The sequence below is a fragment of the Phyllobates terribilis genome, unplaced genomic scaffold (genome assembly GCF_046119375.1).
Source record: "Phyllobates terribilis strain yellow unplaced genomic scaffold, ASM4611937v1 Scaffold_4__5_contigs__length_816908805, whole genome shotgun sequence".
NCBI classification, from domain to species: domain Eukaryota; kingdom Metazoa; phylum Chordata; class Amphibia; order Anura; family Dendrobatidae; genus Phyllobates; species Phyllobates terribilis.
Window position 1 is genome coordinate 66,377,298 of NW_027362764.1, and position 21,920 is coordinate 66,399,217.

A 21,920-nucleotide genomic window follows, 5' to 3' on the forward strand; every position below is an offset into this window, starting at 1 on the left:
CTTTTGGGACTGCGCCTTATTGTTCATCCTTTCCGTGTTATACTTAAACCACAATCGTTTATTGTCCAATTTTACTGTTTTATTGTTGTGTTACTTAAATTTACACTTCCTGCGTGGAGAAACCAAATCTTGAATTAAACCTCTGCCATACTCTCTGCGTGCTGTGTGCGGCATCCGAGCCTTTTAACACATACTTGCCCTCTTCTAAAAAATTGACAGATATGAGCAAAGGGCCACTTAAAAAATGAGTCATGTACATTACACTCATGTACAGAAATTATCACATCAGTCTCGGTTCCTCACACTATAGTTTTTCTATCCCATTCATCAAAGACAATTTAACCTACCTGTACATCTCCACCCTTACCTTCTCTTATTCCAATTTCTCACTAACCAAATTCAATACATTATTAGTACAAAGTGCTAACAAAACCCTAGACAGGCTGCAATTCACATCTCAACCACTGGGTGGTCACATGTATACACATATAGCATAAACATCTCCTGATAGAGTATCTTAATATATTTTTTAAAGTTGTGATTGCCCTTCACTCATTATTTATTTATTATTATAGCGCCATTTATTCCATGGCACTTTACATGTGAAAAATGGGTATACATACAAGAACAATTACAATAATCTTGAACACAATGTGACAACGACTGGTACAGGAGAAGCGAGGACCCTGCCCGCGAGGGCTCACAATCTACAAGGGATGGGTGAAGATACAGTAGGTGAGGGTAGAGCTGGTCGTGCAGCGGTGGTTACTGCAGGTTGTAGGCTTGTCGGAAGAGGATATCATTACAGGATATATTGAGCCAAGGGAAAAGGTTTAAGAAGGACATATCTGTATGTTTTTAGAGTGTACGTGGAAACCCAAAAGAAAATATGGAGAACGTACAAACCCCATGCAGATGTTTCCCTCAAGCGGATTTAAATCCAGAACTCAAGCCCTAAAAGGCAAAGTTCTACCCATTGGCTCTTTTCTACCATGTTGTCAACTTTGCAAGCAGTAAATCTGTCATCAGGTTTTTGTCACCTAATCTGAGAGCAGCATAGTGTAGGGGCAGAGCCCCTGATTCCAGTGATGTGTCACTTACTTGGCTGCTTGCTGTAATTTTCATAAAATCCATTTGATCAGCAGACATGAAGGAACAGTGCCATGAGGAACTGTAGATTCTCATGGAAAAAAACTTTCGGAAGGTGCCAGACTTCTGGCATAAAAGCTTTGATAGATCAAGCCCATAGACTTTATTGGTATAAAAGCAACGAGTTTCTACCACGGCTCGAAGACTTTATCAGGCTCCATCAGGTAGCACATTGGTCTTTCTGGTGAGTCCCAGGCATCACCTTGGTTTCTCAGGTGCATGTTTACACCTAGGCAGTGTATGAAACCAGTATGCAGTACACATCCAAACAAACACTTATTACAGATCCAATGGTCGATCTTAAAAACATCAGTCAACACTACAACACTAGCCTGATATGTTTCCCTGGTGAGTTCCAGCCATCATCTTGTTTCTCTGGTGAGGCCCATTTATCATCTTGGCTTCTGTGGTAAAGTCCAGCCATCATCTTGACTTCTCTGGTGAGGTCCAGCCATCATCTTAACTTCTCTGGTGAGGTCCAGCCATAATCTTGACTTCTCTGGTGAGGTCCAGCCATCATCTTGACTTCTCTGGTGAGGTCCAGCCATCATCTTGGCTTCTGTGGTAAAGCACCAAGTTGAGAAAGTTAGAAAAGTTGTGGAGCAGACTATAGTCAGGTATTACAATATATTCAGACAGAGTCCATATCTCCATAACATATATCTGTAATGACTGATTTTCTTTCTATCTCCACACAACTGCGGTATAGCAGTGTTTTAGCATCCGTATTGCAACTGTAGCGCGTGGACCGATTGTGGTTCAGTTGAAATAAACTTTCACTTAAAGCCATGGAGTTATTTGGATGTTGTAGCCATAAGATGTGGTTAATGGCCTAATGCTCCTGCTACATGATGATTATCATACGGCTCGATGACTTACAGGATACTTTCACACCACTCTACAGGGTGGGCTATTTATATGGATACACCTAAATTAAATGGGAATGGTTGGTGATATCAACTTCCTGTTTGTGGCACATTAGTATATGGGAGGGGGAAAACTTTTCCAGATGGGTGGTGACCATTTTGAAATCGGCCATACTGGAAGCCTGTGCTAGCATTTCTTCTGCGGTGTTGCTATCAGTGTGTCAAGAGTGGGAGAAGAGGGTTGCATTGACAATCCAACACAATGGGCAGCACTTTGAACACATTTTATACGTGGTCATAAACTTGTAAAAAACTCATGAAACAATAAAGTTATGTTAAAACCAAGCACACCACTGTATTTCTTATGAAATTCTCAATAAGTTTGATGTGTCACATGACCCTCTTCCCATTGAAAAAAATAAAGTTGGATCCAAAATGGCTGACTTCAAAATGGCTGCCATGGTCACCACCCATCTGGAAAAGTTTTCCCCCTCCCATATACTAATGTGCCACAAACAGGAAGTTATTATCACCAACCATTCCCATTTAATTTAGGTGTATCCATATAAATGGCCCACCCTGTATTTTCAGTCCAATTGGTGTTAGTGTGTAAAGTGCTGCAGAGCTGTAGTCATGACCGAGCTGCTGTCCCGTGATGCTTTGGCACTTTACTGGAAAATTGTGTGGTTCCTGGCTGGGTGTTGGTGTTGTGTGGGCCTGGTGCCCATGCAGGCCACCTTTAGCTGATGGTGTTGGCAGGCCAGGACCACGAGTTCCACAGATCAATGAAGGAGACTTCTGTGCAAACATGGGAACTTTGCTAAACTTGATAAGGTTATGTACAAGGGATAGTGGGTACACAGTCTTAAGCACGTTTTATTCAGAGCAAGAAGCCTTTTCAAAGACATTGTTTCCTTCCACTTTAGTCTACCCAGGGCTGGTATAGCACAATGTTTCGCCCTACCTCATCACAGCCTAGCTTGTCGCCACAGAACTGTTCAGCGAGTTTCTCTACACCCGCTCAGTGGCTCCACATCCTATGGCTATGGACGCCCTGTATCTGCCGCTTGGGACCTTCGCTAGTCCCACAGTATCAGTCCTCTTTAGGTGTGTATCTTTGATGTTTATCAAGCTCAGGATTTCTCGTGAAACGTCGTCCTATCCAAGGACCCCTTTAAGGTGGAAGACCACTCTCTCTTTTCTGTCAATTCCTGTATCCTTCTAGCTGTGGATCACCCTTTGGCAGCACTGCACACTCCTTGATCTACAACTTTACACTGCCTCTTTTCAGGAAGTAATCTGTCTTCCCTGGCACTATCCCCTCTCACTGTGGGCTATTCCCAAACATTAACTATATCATAACTCTCCCCGTCTCTGCCAGCTACCTGTGGCTGGGCAGACTACAGCTTCATACTAACAATGTAAAACATTACTATACACTAAGCCTATTACACTTATAATGCTTATCCTATGCTATCACATCCTGTACTGTACATTGCTTACATTACTACTTACATTACATAGCCAAATATCTTACACAATATGTACACAAGACATTATTTAGATTACACATCATATTATACACAGCGCAGATGTAATCAAGGGGGAGCAGAGCAATATGTCCATCTCCTTACAAGTGCAAACAACTGACAGTTCTCAGATCATTGTTATTCAGTAGGGCTGTTCAGACGACCATTTGTCCACTTGAAAATGATCACAATACACTTCTCTTCATTTTCGAAAAATTTCATTTTTTTTCCCGGTTGAAAATCAGACAATTGATAATATATGTATTGTGATCGACCTGTGTAGTCGGGGGTTCATGACACGGATTGTGCCTGTGGACAAGCTCTTTAATTCACTCCCAATTTCGAGATTGCAAAAAAAAAAAACAATGTTGAAATTTTTTTGCAATCTAAAATTACAATTGCAACTTGCAATAGGGGTGAATGTGGATAAATGAAATAGTAATAAATCTAATATGTAGCATTTTGCATGCAGCTGACTTAGCAGAAAGTGTAGACGGCTTCTTCCTATTGAATGTCACATGAGTCGGGTGCACACCTTACACACCACAATCCTGTCCGGGCCAAAGTACAAGCTGCAGGGACAACGCTCACCAATCCTCACTGACATTATATCCACCAATCACTCAGGGATTTACATTATGATGGTTCTTCCTTCTGTGTCAGACCTTGCAGGGAAACTTTTCTGATCCTTCACTTTCCTTGCAAGCAGCAAACATTCAGTAAGTGCAGAAGTTGTGGAGCAGCTGACAACTATTGTGTGTCCTGTTTGTAGCGGATGTTGCTGGAGGGGGGGGGGGGATGTAAGGAGCGACTGCATAGATTGTATCAGGGCTGGAGGAGGGGGGGATGTAAGGAGCGACTGCATAGATTGTATCATGGGGAATAATTCACGCTATGTATTTCATTACTAAAATTTCTGCAGCTGAAAATGGGTTACATTGTTTTAGATGAATGGGAAAGTCTTTTTCGAGAGAATTGTGCCCAGAATCCGCCTGAAAAAGCGCAGGATAAAATGATCATAGTGCACAGCAACGTCACACAAAATGTTCCATCTTAAGTCGCTTCTTTTTATTGCTTCAGGGTTCGGAAACCCTGAAGTGATGAAAAGTGACATGCTCAATTGCTCGTTCTTCGGGCAACTTCTGAGCAGAAACCTGTCCGTTCTCTGTACTTCATAGTTTACAGTGAAAGCTGCCGGCGAAACCTCCACAAAAAAAAGAACCGCCGGCTTCACCGGGGAAAATTCAGATGCTTTGTGCATGTAGCCTAAGGGTATGTTCACATTGAGTCTTTTTCAGGCATGTTCCACCTTTTAAAAAGTGTCACAAAACTTCTACCAAAAAATAAACATAATATCTAGAAATGTACAAAAGATATTGATGCGCACACATTCAGTCTTTTGTTACCTGTTTCAGGGCAAAAATTGACAGCATAACCGCTAGCGTTAAGAAAAACGTTGTCACTTTCGCCGTTCAAATTAAGACGCCATGTGTAGATGAGGTGCAGTTCGTCAAAGCTTTTGCCAGAATTGTGGAGAAAAAAAAGCTTGGAAAAATTGCAATTTTTTTTTGCACAACACGAGGTTGTGCAAAAAACTGCATTGTCTGGTGTTTTCATGTCAAGAAAGTGGACATGGTGGAGCTTGGAAAACCCCACTTGTCAAATCCATTACGTGCCTCATTCTCACCTGGTTCATCAAGAGGCATGCACCTCTTAATGAATCAGGAGCATACGCTCAAAAAAGGCCCCCTCATCAAGAGCGGCAAAAGAATCGCTGGTCTTGATGAATCACCCCCTTTGTTTTTTGAGGAGTTTTTGGAGCAGAAACCAAGCGGAAACTCTCCAAATCCTTTTCAAAAACTCAAAACTTCTCAGAGACTTTGCTCCAAAAATACTCTGTGTATACAAAGCCTCTATCGAGTATTTGGAGCAGAAACTGAGAGGAAACTCTTCAAAACCTCCTCAAAAATGGAAAACCTTGGAGTTTCGGGTCTAAAAACTCAGCAAAAAGACTGTGTGAACACACACTAAACCTATGTGCACCTGACCTCTTCAGTTAGGACCCACCAAGTTTGTCAAGGCAAAGTCAGTTCAGGAAATTACTGACTGTTTTTCATGAAGGGTCTTCTCTATCGTCTTTGCAGCGATTCCATCATCGGCTTCTTTTATTGTTACTTGAACATTGCTGTATATTATCTTCATTCTTCGTAACTTTTTTTTTAGCAAGTAAGAGAATGTTCAAACTGTTTTTCATGAGTTTTTAGAACAGGATCTTTCCAGGTATATGTGCACACAACGTCTTTTTTTTTTTTTTTCCCCGCCGGCTGCAACTCTTCTCTGTACTTTTCACAATAGTGGTAAACAGCTTCCAAGTGGAAGCCACCCAAAGAAAGAACATGCTACTTCTTTTTTTTAACCGGTAAAGGGTTAAAAATAAAAAGTGACAAAAGACGGAACAGGTGCACAGTAATGTCGTTTTTATATGCTGTGTATTATCTTAATTTTTTGCAGAGCATTTTCAGGTGGATTTCATGTGACTCTGCCTGAAAATAACATCATGCCACATAACCCAACTCTTCTACCAAAATTGGTGGTTTTTGGAGATCCAAAAACTCTGCTCAGGTTTTGGAGCAGAAACTCTCCAAAAACCACTCTTCTGAAAATCTAGTTAAAAAAAGCCCTAACTGTGAACATACTAAAAGGGTAGGTTGACACAAAAAAAAATGTATGTCGATATTGGAGAAGATTCTGCTTCAAAATCCACATCAGCCACTTTCCACCACAGCTAGTTTTGACCATTCTGATATTTCATAGCCCCAATAAAAGTGTTTTGGTGCATGATTTTTGATCCTTTTATTATTCAATATTTTTGTGCATTAATATGATGAAAAAAATAAATTTTTGGCATGTTTATATACCTATGGTATATATTATTTTTTAGCCATTCACTGTGACAGTTTTATAGCGGTTTTTTTTTTCAGACACAGCAATACCAATTATGCATTTGTTTATTTTTATTTTTACAAAAACTTCAGATTTATTGTTGCAATTTATTTATTTTTTCAGGTTTTGTTTTTTGCTATATATATTTTTTTTATTTACTTTTTTTAATACATCTATGGGACTAGAACTTTTGATATGCTCAATTCTAGTAGAATGCTCTGCTAGTTTTCTGCATTACTTTGCAACATATTGTAAGAATCAGAATCTTCTCCAAAATCTACATATACGGTAAATTAAAAAAAATTCAGATATTCTTTGAATTACCTTCCCCCAACTTCAATGGGAAAATGCTCCTTTAGTGCTTATGGTGAAGTTGTTCAGTATTGCAAAAAAAAAAACACAAAAAAACATAAAATTTCTTGATTAGTTTCTGCCTGAGAAAAAGTTTTAAAATTGGCCACTGAATTAACTAGAAGTCCCACACAAAAAAGTGTCATGAAAGCTTCATGTTTTCCAGTCCGATTTTTAAGGCAGAAAAATCCTCATCAAAAACCTTTGTTTGCCATTGTGTGTCTTTTAAAAATCTGTGAGAATCTACAGCAGCAATCATTTGTGATTGATAGGACTTACTATGTCTCGCGCATGTAAAGAAAGTTTCATGAAAATTTGCAAAAAATCTGAGATTGCAACTTTCCCATATAGGATAGCACAAGGGCGCCCAATTTTACTGCCCTAATGCAAACTCTAAAATAGGGCAATATTACGACTTGGGTGAATCCTGGGTAAATTTTTCTATATTTATTGAAACGTAAAAACAGTTTGTGACTATTTTTCAGCTTCTTGGTCATTTGGACATTTATCATCATCCCTGTTCCGTTGGCTCCTAATGGAAGATGTAAAGTTACCGTACCTGTATTAAAACTTGTAGAAAAAGTTTTGCTTCTTACTTGCGGAGGGTTTCAGATACATTCCGTCTATAGACCTGGTTATAAACACATTCGTCTCAGGCTGTAAAATGTTCAGCTCCCAGAATGAAGTCCTCTGGCTCAGTTATAAAACCTTATTCGGCATCGTAAACATTGATGGCATGAAGGAGTAGTGCAATATTCTCCAGGAAAAAAAAAATTCAACTTTTCCATTTCTTTTTGACATTTGCAGATTGCAGAATTCGCTAAATTTATCAAAACTGTAAGTGCGGCCCGATAGACGTATTTTAGGGAAGACGCTATAAATGGAATATTCTCTTTTAATCAAGATGTGTTTTTTTTTATTACCGGTAGCAAGCATCGTTTTCTTGGAAGCTGGTGGTGAATTTTTCGGAAATCTCAAGGACATGTAGAAATACATAGCCGGAATTAATGGAGCCCCTATGTAGTTGGTGTCTAAGATTCACAGCATGATAGTGAATTTTCAGCTTTGGGTAATAGGTCAAAAACAAGACTAAAGTATCCAGTTGTGGTGCCGACAGGATGAAGGCTTCATGATGAATTCACCTTGGTGCAGTTTTTAAGAGTGGACAATTGGTAGTCAGTAATAGTAGGCTCATAAAATTAGGCTTAAAAACCTGTACTATATCCATACTATATCCGTACTATGGAGATATTCTCTCCTAGAATCTGTTTTTAGGGGTGAATACTTCTTAAAGGGGTTGGACCAGCCTACAAATTAACAACCTATGGATCTGACCATTAGGATCCTCACTAATCCCGAGACCAGGCTTTGAAGTCTACCATGGAGCGATGAACAAGACTCTGGAGTCTTCCAATGGAGCGATGCCCAGATATGATTGTTATTCCATGCATCTGTCCTCCCCTGAAGACCCATTGAAGGAGAAACGCTTTGGGAGGGATTTTTAGGGCATTTTTCCACTACGGTGAGCTCTGAACTGCCCTTGCAAGGGCTTGAGTCTTGGGAACCTAGGGCTGACTAGTGCTGAATAGGGCACAGTAGGGTCAGGTCCAGATTCCCCTTCCCATTTATGCTTGTAGGAGACTTGCTGGTTGGATATTGGGTTGAAGGATATTATCTCTAACAAGATCTTGATGAGACTGTTCCATCTTTATATATATATTTATTATATTTCACAGCCAACAATTTTTCAGAGGTATTGAAAGGGATTTGACTATTGTAATATGCCTTAGATTTGATGACCACTGTCATAGTAACTGACTGGTTACGTGAACATGATTCTTATTTGACTCTATTTTCTTCCATCACTGTGGTTTAGACCTTTTGGTGTTTTTTTAGAACTTTGTGTGTTAGTGATAACTTTTAATCACGCCGAATAAAAGTATATGTTTTAATATCTGTAGTCGCCTTGCTGCAAGACAATTGGTAATGTGTAATAGTAGGCTCATAAAATTAGGCTTCAAAACCTACAATATATCTGTGCTATGAAGATATTCTAGCCTAGAATCTATGTTTTTTAGGGGTGAATACTTTTTAAAGGAGTTGGACCAGCCTAAAAATTAACAACCTATGGATCTGACCATTAGGATCCTCATTAATCCCGAGAACAGGCTATGAAGTCTACCATCGAGCGATGAACAAGACTCTGAAGTCTTCCAATGGAGCGATGGTCAGACATGGCACCAATACTCCATGCATTGTCCAGAAAACTGAAAGAGGTAGTCAAATCACAACTCTTTGCTGAAAAACAATGGTGGGACAACCCCATTAATATAGTACTGAATGGAGCCATGTATATTTCCCTGTTTGAAATTGGAGATGTATGGAAATAGATTAGCAAACCACAGGCTGCTATGGGGAATTAATTCTGGAGTTGTACAGAACTAATAAGGCTGTGTGCATGGAGCCTAAGATATAAAGACCTCTCCCTACTGAGACCAGTCTTTCCAAGAGACGAAAAAGGTTGTAAAATGATTTTGGGGAGATTGAATGCTATAACCTGCTGATTTTTTTATTTTTTATTTTGCCATCACAAAAAGACCTCACCTTATCTCGTTTTTTTAACCTCTTCACCCCCAAGCCTGTTTTCACCTTAATGATTTTACAATTCTGACCACTGTCACTTTACCTAATAACTCTGGAATGCTTCGATGGAGCCCACTAATTCTGATATTGTTTTTTTCCTGACATATTGTACTTCATATTAATGGTAAATTTAGGTCAATATGATTTGCATTTATTTAAGAAAATATCGAAAATTTGTCAAAAAAAATTAGAAAATATTGCAATTTCCAAACTTTGAAATTTTATGCCCTTAAACCAGATAGTTATATCACACAAAATAGTTATTAGACAATAAATATTATTTCCCACATGTCTACTTTACACAAGCATAATTTCTGAAACATTATTTTTTTTTGTTAGGAAGTTATAAGGGTTAAAAGTTGATCAGCGATTTCTCATTATTCCAATAAAATGTAAAAAAAAATTTTTTAGGAACCACACCACATTTGAAGTGACTTTGGGGGCCTATATGACAGAAAATACCCAAAAGTGACATCATTCTAAAAACTGCACCCCTCAAGGTGCTCAAAACCACATTCAAGAAGTTCATTAAACCGTCAGGTGCTTCATAGGAATTAAAGCAATGTAGAAGGGAAAAAAATGAAAATTAAGATTTTTCACACAAAAATGTTGCTTTAGCCCCAAATTATTAATTTTCACAAAGGTAGCAGGAGAAAATGGACCCCAAAATTTGTTGTGCAAATTTTCCTGAGTACCCAGATTCTCAGAGAGGACCTTCAACAAGGATTGGGAACTGCTGCTGTGATCATAGATCAGTCACACAGCACAGCAAGTCAGAAGGAATCACAGGAGGATTGCAGCCATTGGCCACCAATGAATTTTCTTTCACGAGTATACAGGGTGTATACAACCACTTGGCACACCAGATCTTAGGGAAAAATGTTGCGCAGAGCAGCGATCATTATTTTAAATGAACCCATTTGGTGCCAATTGGTCAGTAACTGTGAGGTGACTGGAAGTATGATTCCTCCATTCCCTGTCACTTCCAGTTGACCTTCCAATATGACTTTGTAGACAAGACCTTCTCACTATTCTTTGGTATGGTGTCCCTCAGAGGCTTTCTCAAATACTTCACCTTTTTGAATTTTTATATTTTTGGGCGACATTCTAAGCAAGAGATTCTAAAGATATACTTTAGATTTTCATAACTGTGACCACGATAATTGCAAATGGTGTTTTTTTTTCTAAAATATATTAGACTTTACAGAACAGTATACTGTATGCATATGCCAAAACTACATCACATACAGATTATGTACTATCAATGCAGTAGAAATTGTTCAGTGGTTGAATATCAAGTTTTACAGGCAAACCTTCCGTGTTATCTTTGTTTTTTTCAATACTTTTCAAACTATATAACAGATGAAAGAGAATTAAAAAAGGCCCCGTCCTCCCCTTGTGACTAAGGGCCCAATTCATCATTAGTGGTTTTTCAAGTCACTTTTCTTTTTTTTTATCCTTTGGTATTCACCAAATTAATCAAATGCCACACATAGTTCATGAATTTTGCACAAAGTCAAAAATGGTCCCTTTTTTACTGTCTTTTACTATTTTTGAGATTTTTAAGAGCAAAGGCAAATATTGCTAAAAATTCCAGTGTACATAAAATTACTCCAGAGAGGGGTAAGAGGGAGGGGATTGGAATACATCGGTGACAAACTGTGACTTTTCAAAAAGTCGCAAATAATGAATCACTGAAAAACATATGGAAACCCTAAACCTAAATATCTGGAAACCCAAAGTGGCGATTAAAAAAACAAACAAAAAAACAGGTGAACAAATTTAAAATGGACTTCAAAGAAGGTGTAAATGGAAAGATGAATTTGGTACAAAAAAAGGCACGAAACACTAAAAACTCAACAAAAACCAGGGCAAATACAATAATGAATCGAGCTCCAAGTCTTCAGTCTTCCTGATGCACCTTTTTGGTTTCCTGTCGGTTCTAGTTGTGTATGTAAAAGCCTCTACACTTTCCTATATTTCGTCCTGTGTAAAGAATGATTAATCTATTTTTTTACCATTTCTTGAAACCTCTCTTTATAGGAGGAAAAAAAACTTTTTTTTAATATAGATTTCTCAGCTGATATTTAGTGATATATCAAGCCTTTGTGGTGTTAATGGTGGTATCCTGATTTGCCAAATCTCCAATATATATTTTATACTTCTCTCCAAAAATCTCTTGCCATTCCCTTGGACTTATTTTAGTTAATTTTGGGTTTAACGTTTTGTCCTCTTGAGAAAATAAGATCTAATAATTCTACAAGGCAAATATGCTTAAAATTAAGTTCTTTAAAATATTTTTTTAAAAAATCAGTCATTTAGCCTTAGTTGTAGGGTTACAGTATTGGATAAATGTTTCTTTTCTCATTATTTCTTCTTTATTTTTCTCATAGTATTTTTGGGGGATTGAAAATGTCATCTCTAAGCGGTAGAATCCAGACTGTTTTGGGGTCCATCCCCACAGACCAGCTTGGAAAAACCTTGACCCACGAGCACTTGACAATGACATTCGAATGTTGTTATTATCCACCACCTGCATTTCAAGCCAACTTGGCTGATGGACCCATCGTTATGAAGAACTTGTTCTGGCTAAAGCAAAATCCATACAGTCATAGAGAAAACCTTCTCCTGAATCAGGAGGTGGATGCAGTAAAAGAAGAACTCATTGCCTTTAAGGCTGCAGGTGGAGGCTGCATCGTGGAAAACACCACTACTGGAATCAGCAGAGACGTAAAGATGCTTAAATGGCTTTCCCAGGAAGCTGGCATACATATTATCTCAGGTGCTGGATTCTATGTGGATGCGACCCATAGTCCTGAAACTCAGGCAATGTCTGTTGAGCAGGTAGCCAATAATTATAATTTTTCTGAATGGGCTTTTGGGGTATTTATTTGCATAGATTAAAAGTTAAAAAAAATATAGAACATAAAGTCTAGAGGTTATATTGTGCTTTGACATATAATATAATCTCTAACCTGACCCTAAATGATATTTTACATTTTTGGTCTTCCATTGCACTGCCTTCCAGTAAGCTCTAAAGTTTGTCATGGTCGAGGTCTGAGGGGTTTGACAGTATTCCATGCTATTTAAATATCCAGGAGTTTTTTTTTATTAGATGCCAAAGGAACGCTGTTTATTAGGAGCCTTAATCAGTGCCCGGGAGACTTGGAAACTCTTCTGGCATTCTGAGAGATCTTCCTTCCTTCTTGGGGTCTCCATAATACTCCTGGAAAAGTTGGGAAGAAATGCAGATAAGAACCGGGAGGTCTAATTTTTTGCAAATGGTCTTTAGGAAACCAAGATAATGCCCTGTGGGTGTTTTAATTGCAGCCATATTGGTTGCCACCAACATTTTCATAAACTGGTAGATCCAGCTAATTTCAACCTAAAAAAAACCTCTTATTAGAGGTATTTGGATCTGAACACATCATAATTCGCAAAATCATTGGAATTTTACTGGAAATATGATCTACAGCGAATTTATTATCCATAAATTGAAGGTCCCTTATTATACACTGGGGTCTGGAGAGACTACAGGGCATAATAAACATGAGATGTGGTGAAAAAAACAATCTACTAATACTCCCCTCACCACTCACCTCTGCTGCTCATTGTCCCCTTTACAGTCCTCAGCATATCTTCTTGCTGCCGCCACCGTCCGATGCATTTCGTATGCACACCTTCGTCCTGGGCTTAGTTGCGGCCGGATGTCCAGGCTTAGAGTGCGTGTCGTAAGGCTGCAGCGCACGTTGTGGCAACTTCACTGTGACCTTACAGATGTTGCAGCAGACGTCCCGGCCTAGAGTGTGTGAGTAGGCCTGAGACATCTCTGCACTTAAGTGTTGTAATGCTTTTGTGACATCATCATGACCTTACGATGTGCACTTTAGGCCAGGACTTCCGACCGCTACTAGGCCCGAGACGGCCCTGCGCATGTAGGTTTGTCCTGGGCCTAGTTGCAGCAGGAAGTCCTGGCCTAGTGTGAAGATGCAGCGTGTGGTGGCCATAAATAGATGAACCGAGGACCGTATGGGGATAAGTGGACAACAGAAATGTCCGGAGAGGTGAACAGTGAGGTTTTCTATTTTTTTATCATTTTGCCGGCCCTCTACAGTTCAGCACAATGAGAGCGAATTACAAAAAAATCCACATTCTGGAGAATACAGATTTTTATAGATTTTAATTCCACTTATTATAAATTCTCCCATCTCTATTAGCATTGAGATGTGTATATATGAAAGATCCATTCAGTAAAATGTGGATTGTCTACTCTGTAAACTGTATTTTGTGGGCTGAGGATGACAGGATCTTCCCTGATTTTCTTTTCATTCTGTTAGACAATGAGTTTTCTAGTAGGAAACATAATGTCCTTTGGAGAGGACGTTTCTCTATCACTCCTCTCCTTGCCATTAAACGCTGTGCTACTGATGTATGTAACTACTGTAACACGCAACTCCCACTATCCGGATACTGTCTGTGATTGCTCATCCCTTTCATTCTTGACTATACAGTCTTAAAGAATCCATCGACTTTTCTTCTCTACTTTTATATAAAATAGAAGATACTGTGATACCATGCACATGGTTTAACAAAGTCCAATTAATTGTAAAAATTCAAATAAATTTACATGATAATTCCACTTCTTCCAACGATATAGATCCTCCGTTCTGTGCAGTGTCGGGCCCATTGGAGGACCTTCAGTATTCTGGTGGGACAGTCTAAGCCTGGTCTAGAGGGAACCCCAGCGATCTATCACTTATCAACTATCCTGTGTATGAGAAATAAATGTATATGTGCCGCCACTGTGGGTTCAGTCGCCACAGAGGTGCTGCATCTCACCCAGAGGTGTGGTATCCCACTCTCAGGTAAGGATGGAGTACTGCCCGGGACCCAAACACCTGCATCCAACACTACACTACTCCAGACCAGCAGGAGGGGCAAGATGCATTGCTGCGCTGCTGAGCCCTGTCCCTGGCTGGAGTGGGGGGAACCAAGAGAGGGGGAACCATGTAGTGGGTGTGGGTGGAGGAAGAAGAGAGGGGGAGCACTTGAGAAGGAGGATATAAAAAGAGAAGCCATCTTGGAAGTCCAGTCAGTCAGAAGAGAACAGTCTGAGGGAACAGTGAGGAGAGAGTGTGTGGAGCAGGAGCTCTGTAAGAGCTCTGCTCAGAAGGAGGGCCCAGTGAGAGAGGCCCAGGACAGACTGAAGAGAGGAGAGGAGCAGGAAGGAAGGCTCCAGAACAGAAAGGATCCTAGGGGCACAGGCAGTGCGGATGCCACTCGTGCGGCCGAACCCACCAGGAGTGGAAGGATGAGGACGCAGAGAGGGGACCGGCCCCTAAACTAGCAGAGAGGGGACCGGCCCCTAAACTAGCAGAGTTCTTCAAGTCTCAACTAGATAACCAGAGGGTGCAGCATTTCGGGTGCTGCAGCCAACAGCCACATCTAACTCGCCAAAAAGGTGGCCATAGAGGACCCAGGGGACAGAGAAAACGGCACCCGACAATGTCCGTGGTCACTGGCTTGGGACACTGGGTGTGAGGTGCAGGGAGACGGCCAGAAGGAACACACAGAAGTGGGTCCTGTAACGTACTCCGGAGGTAACTGAGAGTTTGCTGGACCCCTCCCTGAGTAAGCACAGGACGGCGTAGAAAGTTACCCTGGCCCTGGAAACTTGGAGTCTAAAAATCGTGAGTAAAATCCTGAAGACTGCACCCCACTGTCTCTGCGAATTATTACTGCGCCATCATCCCCTGCACAATCCTACACACCTACTTCATCTATAACATCCCTGCAACGCCCTGGAGCTAAGCTCTACCTGTGGAGAGCTAAACCAACTCTGCTGCACTAACATCAGCTCCAGATGACCTGCTCCGCAGCGGTGGCTCCCCTTTTGCCGTATACCACAGGTGGCGTCACGAACATTAAATACAAAAACTATAAATCGCCCCTTTTATTGACTGCCCTGGGTCACGGACCGGGTCACCACCACTGTAACATCTCCCCTAGCAACGACCGGCCCGGCTACCGAGTACCCCATGGCCCAGGGGGCGCGTCATATATAGTTATGAAAACCACCTTTAATAAGTTCTAATTGTAACACCCCTTTAGGGCTACCACGTTACACTGGGTGTTATGGGAGGTCTCACCTCTCTAGGGCGCAGTGCCTCCACCCGAATCTTGATTGGAGCTCTCTCTCTGGGACTGCAGAAGGACTGTTATCTTCTGCCAGGGGCTGATTCGGGAAGCCCCTGCCACAACTCAGTACACACTCACAGGGAACAGGAGTAAAACCGTTTAACAGGTTTATTGCTATGCAGCAGAATTGAGGTGGGTTTAATGGAATAACATACAATACAAGTAACAGTGCTCTATAAAAGTCATACACACATCACAATCTACTTCTACTTCGACCCTGCAAATATAACGTAGCAGGTTTTCCCTTTTTGTATTAACTCAGTCCAAATGTTGGAGCCCAGTTGCCGCGGATGTTGGCGCGCAAATGAGAACTGTTGGTGCACTTAGAAGAATATTAATGTCTATAGTCTGGGTTGTAGTGTACTCACTGTAAATAGAGCTGATAGAACCACAAGTCTCAGAAGGGTACTCACTGTGTGTCTCAAACGGTCGGTTGGTTCTCTGGACACCAGCTGGGGGCGGCAGGATTCAGGCCTTTATACGGTGGGAGTGCCAGTAGAACTCTCCGAGTCCTTGATGTAACTCGCTTCAGAGGGTGACAAGACTGCGCTCTCTCCAGCAGAGCGGGTATCTCAGAGGGGGCCGCCACACTCGGCAGCATAGAGGAATGCTGATCCACACCGCTCCGTCCCTCACAGCCAGCTGCCACACTCTTTTTTTTCTCTGAACTTTCACTTTCACTTCCTGCCCAGCTCCCTCCCCCAAGTCCCTCCTCATCCAATCCACACTCTCTCCTTCTATCCTTCCAGGCTGTGTCATCTGACTGAAACAAGGGTCCCTGGGAATTGTAGTCCACTGCTGCTCAGGGGAAAAAACGGTTAATGTCTGTTGGTCCCTGTTTAACAGCAGCTGCAAAGCTCTTCTTAGTGTCTGTAAGTTCCAGTATACCAGTAGCTGCCCTGACAATTCCATGTGCAGGTGTTACATAAGGTTAAAGGGAATGTGTCTTCAAAGTGACCGAGGCCGGTAGCCATGGACGAGCTTCTGTTCCATTAAGCCCTGGCACTTTTTACAGGAAAATCAAATCCCAGTCCCAATGTGCTACCAGGTGTGGGGTGCATTACACTCACTTTTAGGCCGCTGACTTCCACTTTCTCCAAGCCTCCATCTTCAGGAGCCGCCGCACATAACTCGGAACACATAGTTTGTTTTAACAAGCAAACTTTTACTGATCGGTTCAAGTTAATCAGATTGTTACACGCAGTTTTAGGCACAACACTTCTTAGTTCTTGTTTCCTTAGTACAGTGCATCTTCAGCATTACTATCCATTCCTCCTGGACTATCCCTATATTTACTGTTCCTGTCAGCTACAGGGATTTCTCATGCAGTCCTTCAGTGTACCCGGGATCCGTTACCTTCCTTTCAAGCAGTTCCACGTCCATCGTCCCCTATACGCCAGAGGATAAGTCATTCTTCGTAGTACGTATACCCAGCATTGAGCTCTGAACATTGCAGGAATGTCCGCAAGGGATTCCAGTAAGGCCGCCCACTGTCACGAATGATAGATGCTTGCCCACTGCAACTTGAACTTGACCTTGGTTACTGTATTTCCCTATCTGATCTGCTATCAAGAAGCAGCTCTCTATTTTACTGGGGCTTGCTCATCCCATTATGGACTAGTTCCGAACCTTAAAGAGGTTGTCCACTACTTTTAGATTGATGACCTAGGGCATCAATGTCTGATCGGCCAGCGTCTGAAAACTGACACCCCGCCGATCAACTGTTATCGGTGGCGGTGGCCGGAAGTACTCACTTGCGAAGCTGGCCATCTTCTGATAGTGGTCGCTGCAGGATACTACACATCAGCTTCCTATTGATTTGAATAGGAGGCGAATGTGCATTACCAAGCCTTGGCCACTACCAGAAGACAGCCAGCTCCACATGTGAGTACTTCTGCCGCTAACACCGATAATAGCTGATCAGCGGGGGTGCCGGGTGTCGGACCTTGGCCAATCAGACATTGATGACCTAAATAGGTTATCAATCAAAAGTAGTGGACAACTTGTTAAACTATGTTGGTAGCTGACAGATATACTTTTACCAACACTGAGCATGGCATTTTCATACATTAAACATGTTACATATAAACTGCTTACGAAAGTCTCTAATTATGTGGTCACTACCTTAAGTTCTAAAATCTAACCTATGTATTATATCACTTATCTTATACTTTACACTTCCTGCATTCTTACTGCCCCCTATGCCTACTATACTAACAATACCTGTTCCCCACGATACATTATAGGTGTAACCTGGTTAATGCTTATCACATTCTATACATTACAGAATATATCTAAAACCGCATGACACTATTCACATCGTAATATACCGCACAGCGCGATTGGTGTCAGTCTACCACTTTTACATGTCATCAGAAAATAACCTATTGTTGAAATCAGTCTTATATATACATTGAAAAAATGAAAAATCTTAATTTTTCCTACCGGTTAGTAGATGTAATTTAAGACTTTTACTTAGAGCGTAGTCAGATGGCCATATAACTCTGCCGAGGATTGCATCGCAATGCTTTAACTGGTCTTCGGCTCTACTGACCCGAGTGTGACAGCTGTATAGAAATACATGCTATCATGCTCGGGTCAAGAGAGTCGATGGCCAGTCCGATCATTGCGATGCAATCTTCTGCTGAGTTATACCGCTGTCTGGCTGCGCCCTTAAAGGGGTTGTCCAGTCAATATCGCCTATCCACAGTATAGGTGATAAATTGTTGATCGGTGGGGGTCTAACTGCTCGGATCTGCACTGATCGACAGAACAGGGTACTTTAGAATGCAATGATCCCTGCACTGCATTTGTTTCCTATGGAGCTGCGGAACACTGTGCTTGGCTTTTTTCAGCAGCCCCATAGAGAATGAATGAATGGAGGGTCGGTTGCACATGCGCACTGACTCTCCATTGTAACGGGGATAAAAGTGTCATGTTGAAGATAAAAGTTCACCGATCACCCACCAATCAGCAAGTTATCACATGTCCGGTTAATAGGTGATAACTTGTTTAACTGGACAACTCCTTGTTTCTAAAAAATGTACGTAAACCCCTAATAAGACAATGCAACATGTATTTCTGCCACAACCAAGAATGTTTATTGCTAGAATCCGGATAATTAATTTAAAATCTGGACTATCGGATTCCTCATTGAAATTCTATAAATATTTTAGCATTCTGATTACTTGTTGCTGCAGTTTGGAACTTTGAATTTTTGCCTTTTTTTCTGAGATCGTTTTTCTCTGTATTTCTACGACGTCTTCTTATTAGCTGACTGAGGTTTTAGTTGATGAAGTTCTCCGAGGAGCAGATGGGACAGATATAAAATGTGGAATAATCGGAGAGATTGGATGCTCATGGCCACTCACTGACAGTGAAAAGAAAATTCTCCGGGCGACTGCTGAGGCTCAGACACAGCTTGGATGTCCTGTGAATATTCATCCTGGCAGAAACAGCGAGGCTCCCTTCCAGATTGTGCGCATTCTGCAGGAAGCCGGGGCTGATGTCTCCAAGACTGTGATGTCTCATCTTGATAGGTACTGTAGTATAAGCAGTGTGGTCATTTTGTTTTTATTTTTTTTTTAATGCACTTCTTGTATATGTCACGGATAGTCACTCTAAGAACTGAAAATGCCAAAATCGAATCCAGAAAAAAATTGTATTAATTTAAATCAAATAACTTTGCAATATTTTTTTGCTTTTGAACCATCCTCATCACCAAGAAAACCAAAACAAAATATGTGCCAGGACTAAGATCAAAACAATAATCATGTTTAAAAATCTTTTAAACCAATTAAGTAAAAAATGTTAAAAATGACATACAAAAGATACCAATGTACAGACATAGAAACAAAATAGTGGGAGAGCGACTGCTGGAACCTTAGTAGTTTTAGGCCCTAATCATGGATAATGTACTGTATATATCAAATACATTTTTGGTTCATTCTTAACTATTTATCAATGGTTGATATGATAATACATTAATTATAGCAATATTATGATGGAGACTGGAAACACAAGCAACATCAATCCCACAGAGAAACTCCAATAATGATGAAGGTAAAAACAAGGTATAATTTGATAATATGGAATTCACCCACCAAACACCTGACGCTCGTTTCACAAATGCTTCATCAGGGGAGGTGTAAATTCTACATTTCCTTTTCCTGGATTTCATTCCCTGAGTTCTCCTATAAAAAAATTCTGTGACCAAATAGTAAATCAAACAGCTCCTTCTGTGTCTCTACGAGCAGGAAATTTCAGTGTCATTTGAAGGAAACTATCCACCAGGTTCTTGTCCCAAAGGTTCAAACTTTACCGTTGCTCCCTTCTGCCCTGCGCCCAAGTTGTCTGGACCTTGACCTCAGGCCTGGAGCAATCATACCAATGGTGCAAGCTGTGCAGGGGCCCAAAAGGTAAGGGGGCCATTACCACTTCCAAAGCAGATGGAATTGTACATTATGATGAGCTATTGGACTGCAAAGGGTCCATATATTGTTCTTGCACAAGTGCCCTGTTCTGTCTCCCTCAGAGTCTAGGACAGAGATGAGTAAATCTCCTGAAATTCAAACAGTAGACTTTATTTGGTCGGAATCAAATGTGCCTCGAAAAAATGTTTATTATGCTCCCAGGTCTCTCCAGACCCCAAAGGATAAAAGAACCATGTGGGAGAGAAGTGAGTAAAAAATATTAAACATTGTATACTCCCCAGTCCGAGACCTATCCCTCACTTGTCCTTATGCCACCACAGCTCCTCGATGGTCCTTCAGTATTTGGATCTTCCAGCATTAAGGCCTTTGATTAGTCTCTCATGGTCACATACGTTTTGACAGCTTGTGGCCAATCACAGGCTTTAGTGTCAAAGCGTAGCACCAGAAGATCCAAACACTGACGCAGGACGAGCCTGCCGACTAATTGCCATTAAGCAAGATTGTTGCTAACCGAATCTGAAAAATTTTGGATTCACCAGAATTTGACATTTTTGAGAAACTTACAATGAATTTGATTCACTACGAATTGATTCGACCATCTCAACACTTTGCACATTATCCAAGAGTTTTACTCCTGTACTACAATAGCACGGACCCGCTTCACCATACTTTACTATACTAGAGAAAGCTCCATTCAATCTCGCACTCAATTTCCAGGACTTATCTCAGGACAGCCAGAACCTCATTATAGTTTCTTTCTAGTACTTGCAGATCAGGCTTTTATCATGGCCCTAACTGGACCCAGTGATGGTCTTCCCTGGGTTCCAGCTCAGCACTGCTCACCCCTACATAGTACCCTGTAGACTGACATTATATCCACAGTCCCTGAGCTATTTCTTTCCCCACACAGAACTCAGCCTATATCGCTTTACTAATTATCTGCAAGGAACCTTTGCAAACCACCCTCCTCTTCTGACCAGTCTCTCTAGCCTCCAGTATCTATAAGCAGTCACTAGAGACAAGCAAAGTGTTTTGAAACAAACCAAATCCGTTTTAAATTTCACATGAAAAAAGTTGGATTTAAGAAAAAATTTTGTAACTAATTTTGCTTGTCATCGGCTGCCATTTTGCTGGATTCATTTTAAGATTGGTAAGGAGGACAAAGAAATAAATATAATACTCGCCTCTCGCTGTTCTGTCCCACCACATAGATCACTTTTCAGGGAGGTTTGGTGCTGATTAGACTTCTTGTAACATCATGACATTCGTTATCCCCACCCTCCCCCAGATGTCATGAAGTGCGTTGACTCTTGACGTAAGTTTTAGTCAGCGCCAGAGCCATCAAAAGAGCTCTGAGAAACGATTGGAGTCCAAGGTAGCTGTGCAGTGGCACAAGCGAGGCCCGGGGAAAGAATATATATTATATTATAATATAAAAATTGAAAAAAATTCAAAAGCAGCACAGATAAACTTCAGGTGCAAAAAGCCCCCCAGGTACATACCAAACCTCGGTATATCCAAAAAATGGAGGCAGCACTCAATTGTAAAGTGAAAAAAAGTAGTTTTTTTAATAGCCCATGTGGCTGTGGCAATGTTTCGGTCCCAAATTGGGGGACCTTTCTCAAGCTATATATTATTTATTTATTTATTACAGTGCTGCTCACAATTATTGGCACCAATTCATTTTTTTCATAGACTGTACTATATCTTCAGAAATAAATGGAAATGTACCAAAGTTATATCCTCAGGATTTTTTAATTAGTGGTTCAAATTAATACAATAAAATATTGTTTTTCAACTTCGATGTT

The 21,920-nt window shown here is 40.9% G+C and overlaps 1 protein-coding gene and 1 long non-coding RNA gene across 3 annotated transcripts in view; one reads left to right on the plus strand and one right to left on the minus strand.

Annotated features, from left to right (window-relative positions):
• Positions 1 to 505: 505 nt before the first annotated feature.
• LOC141264983 (uncharacterized) lies at positions 506 to 4,331 on the minus strand. The gene is made up of 2 exons (XR_012320031.1): positions 4,136 to 4,331; positions 506 to 1,708 (listed from the first exon to the last, which is right to left on the minus strand). It is a non-coding gene; the product is annotated as an uncharacterized lncRNA (long non-coding RNA).
• Positions 4,096 to 21,920, plus strand: part of PTER (phosphotriesterase related) — a 31,346-nt gene continuing 13,521 nt past the window's right edge. Inside the window, exons 1-3 of one of the 2 annotated variants that reach the window (XM_073677456.1) lie at positions 4,096 to 4,263; positions 11,875 to 12,211; positions 18,953 to 19,218. In XM_073677456.1, the coding sequence (XP_073533557.1) occupies positions 11,894 to 12,211; positions 18,953 to 19,218 (584 nt within the window). In that variant the 5' untranslated portion in view covers positions 4,096 to 4,263; positions 11,875 to 11,893. Of the gene's footprint in view, positions 4,264 to 11,874; positions 12,326 to 18,952; positions 19,219 to 21,920 lie in introns of both variants that reach the window. The other variant, XM_073677455.1, reaches the window with a different exon arrangement.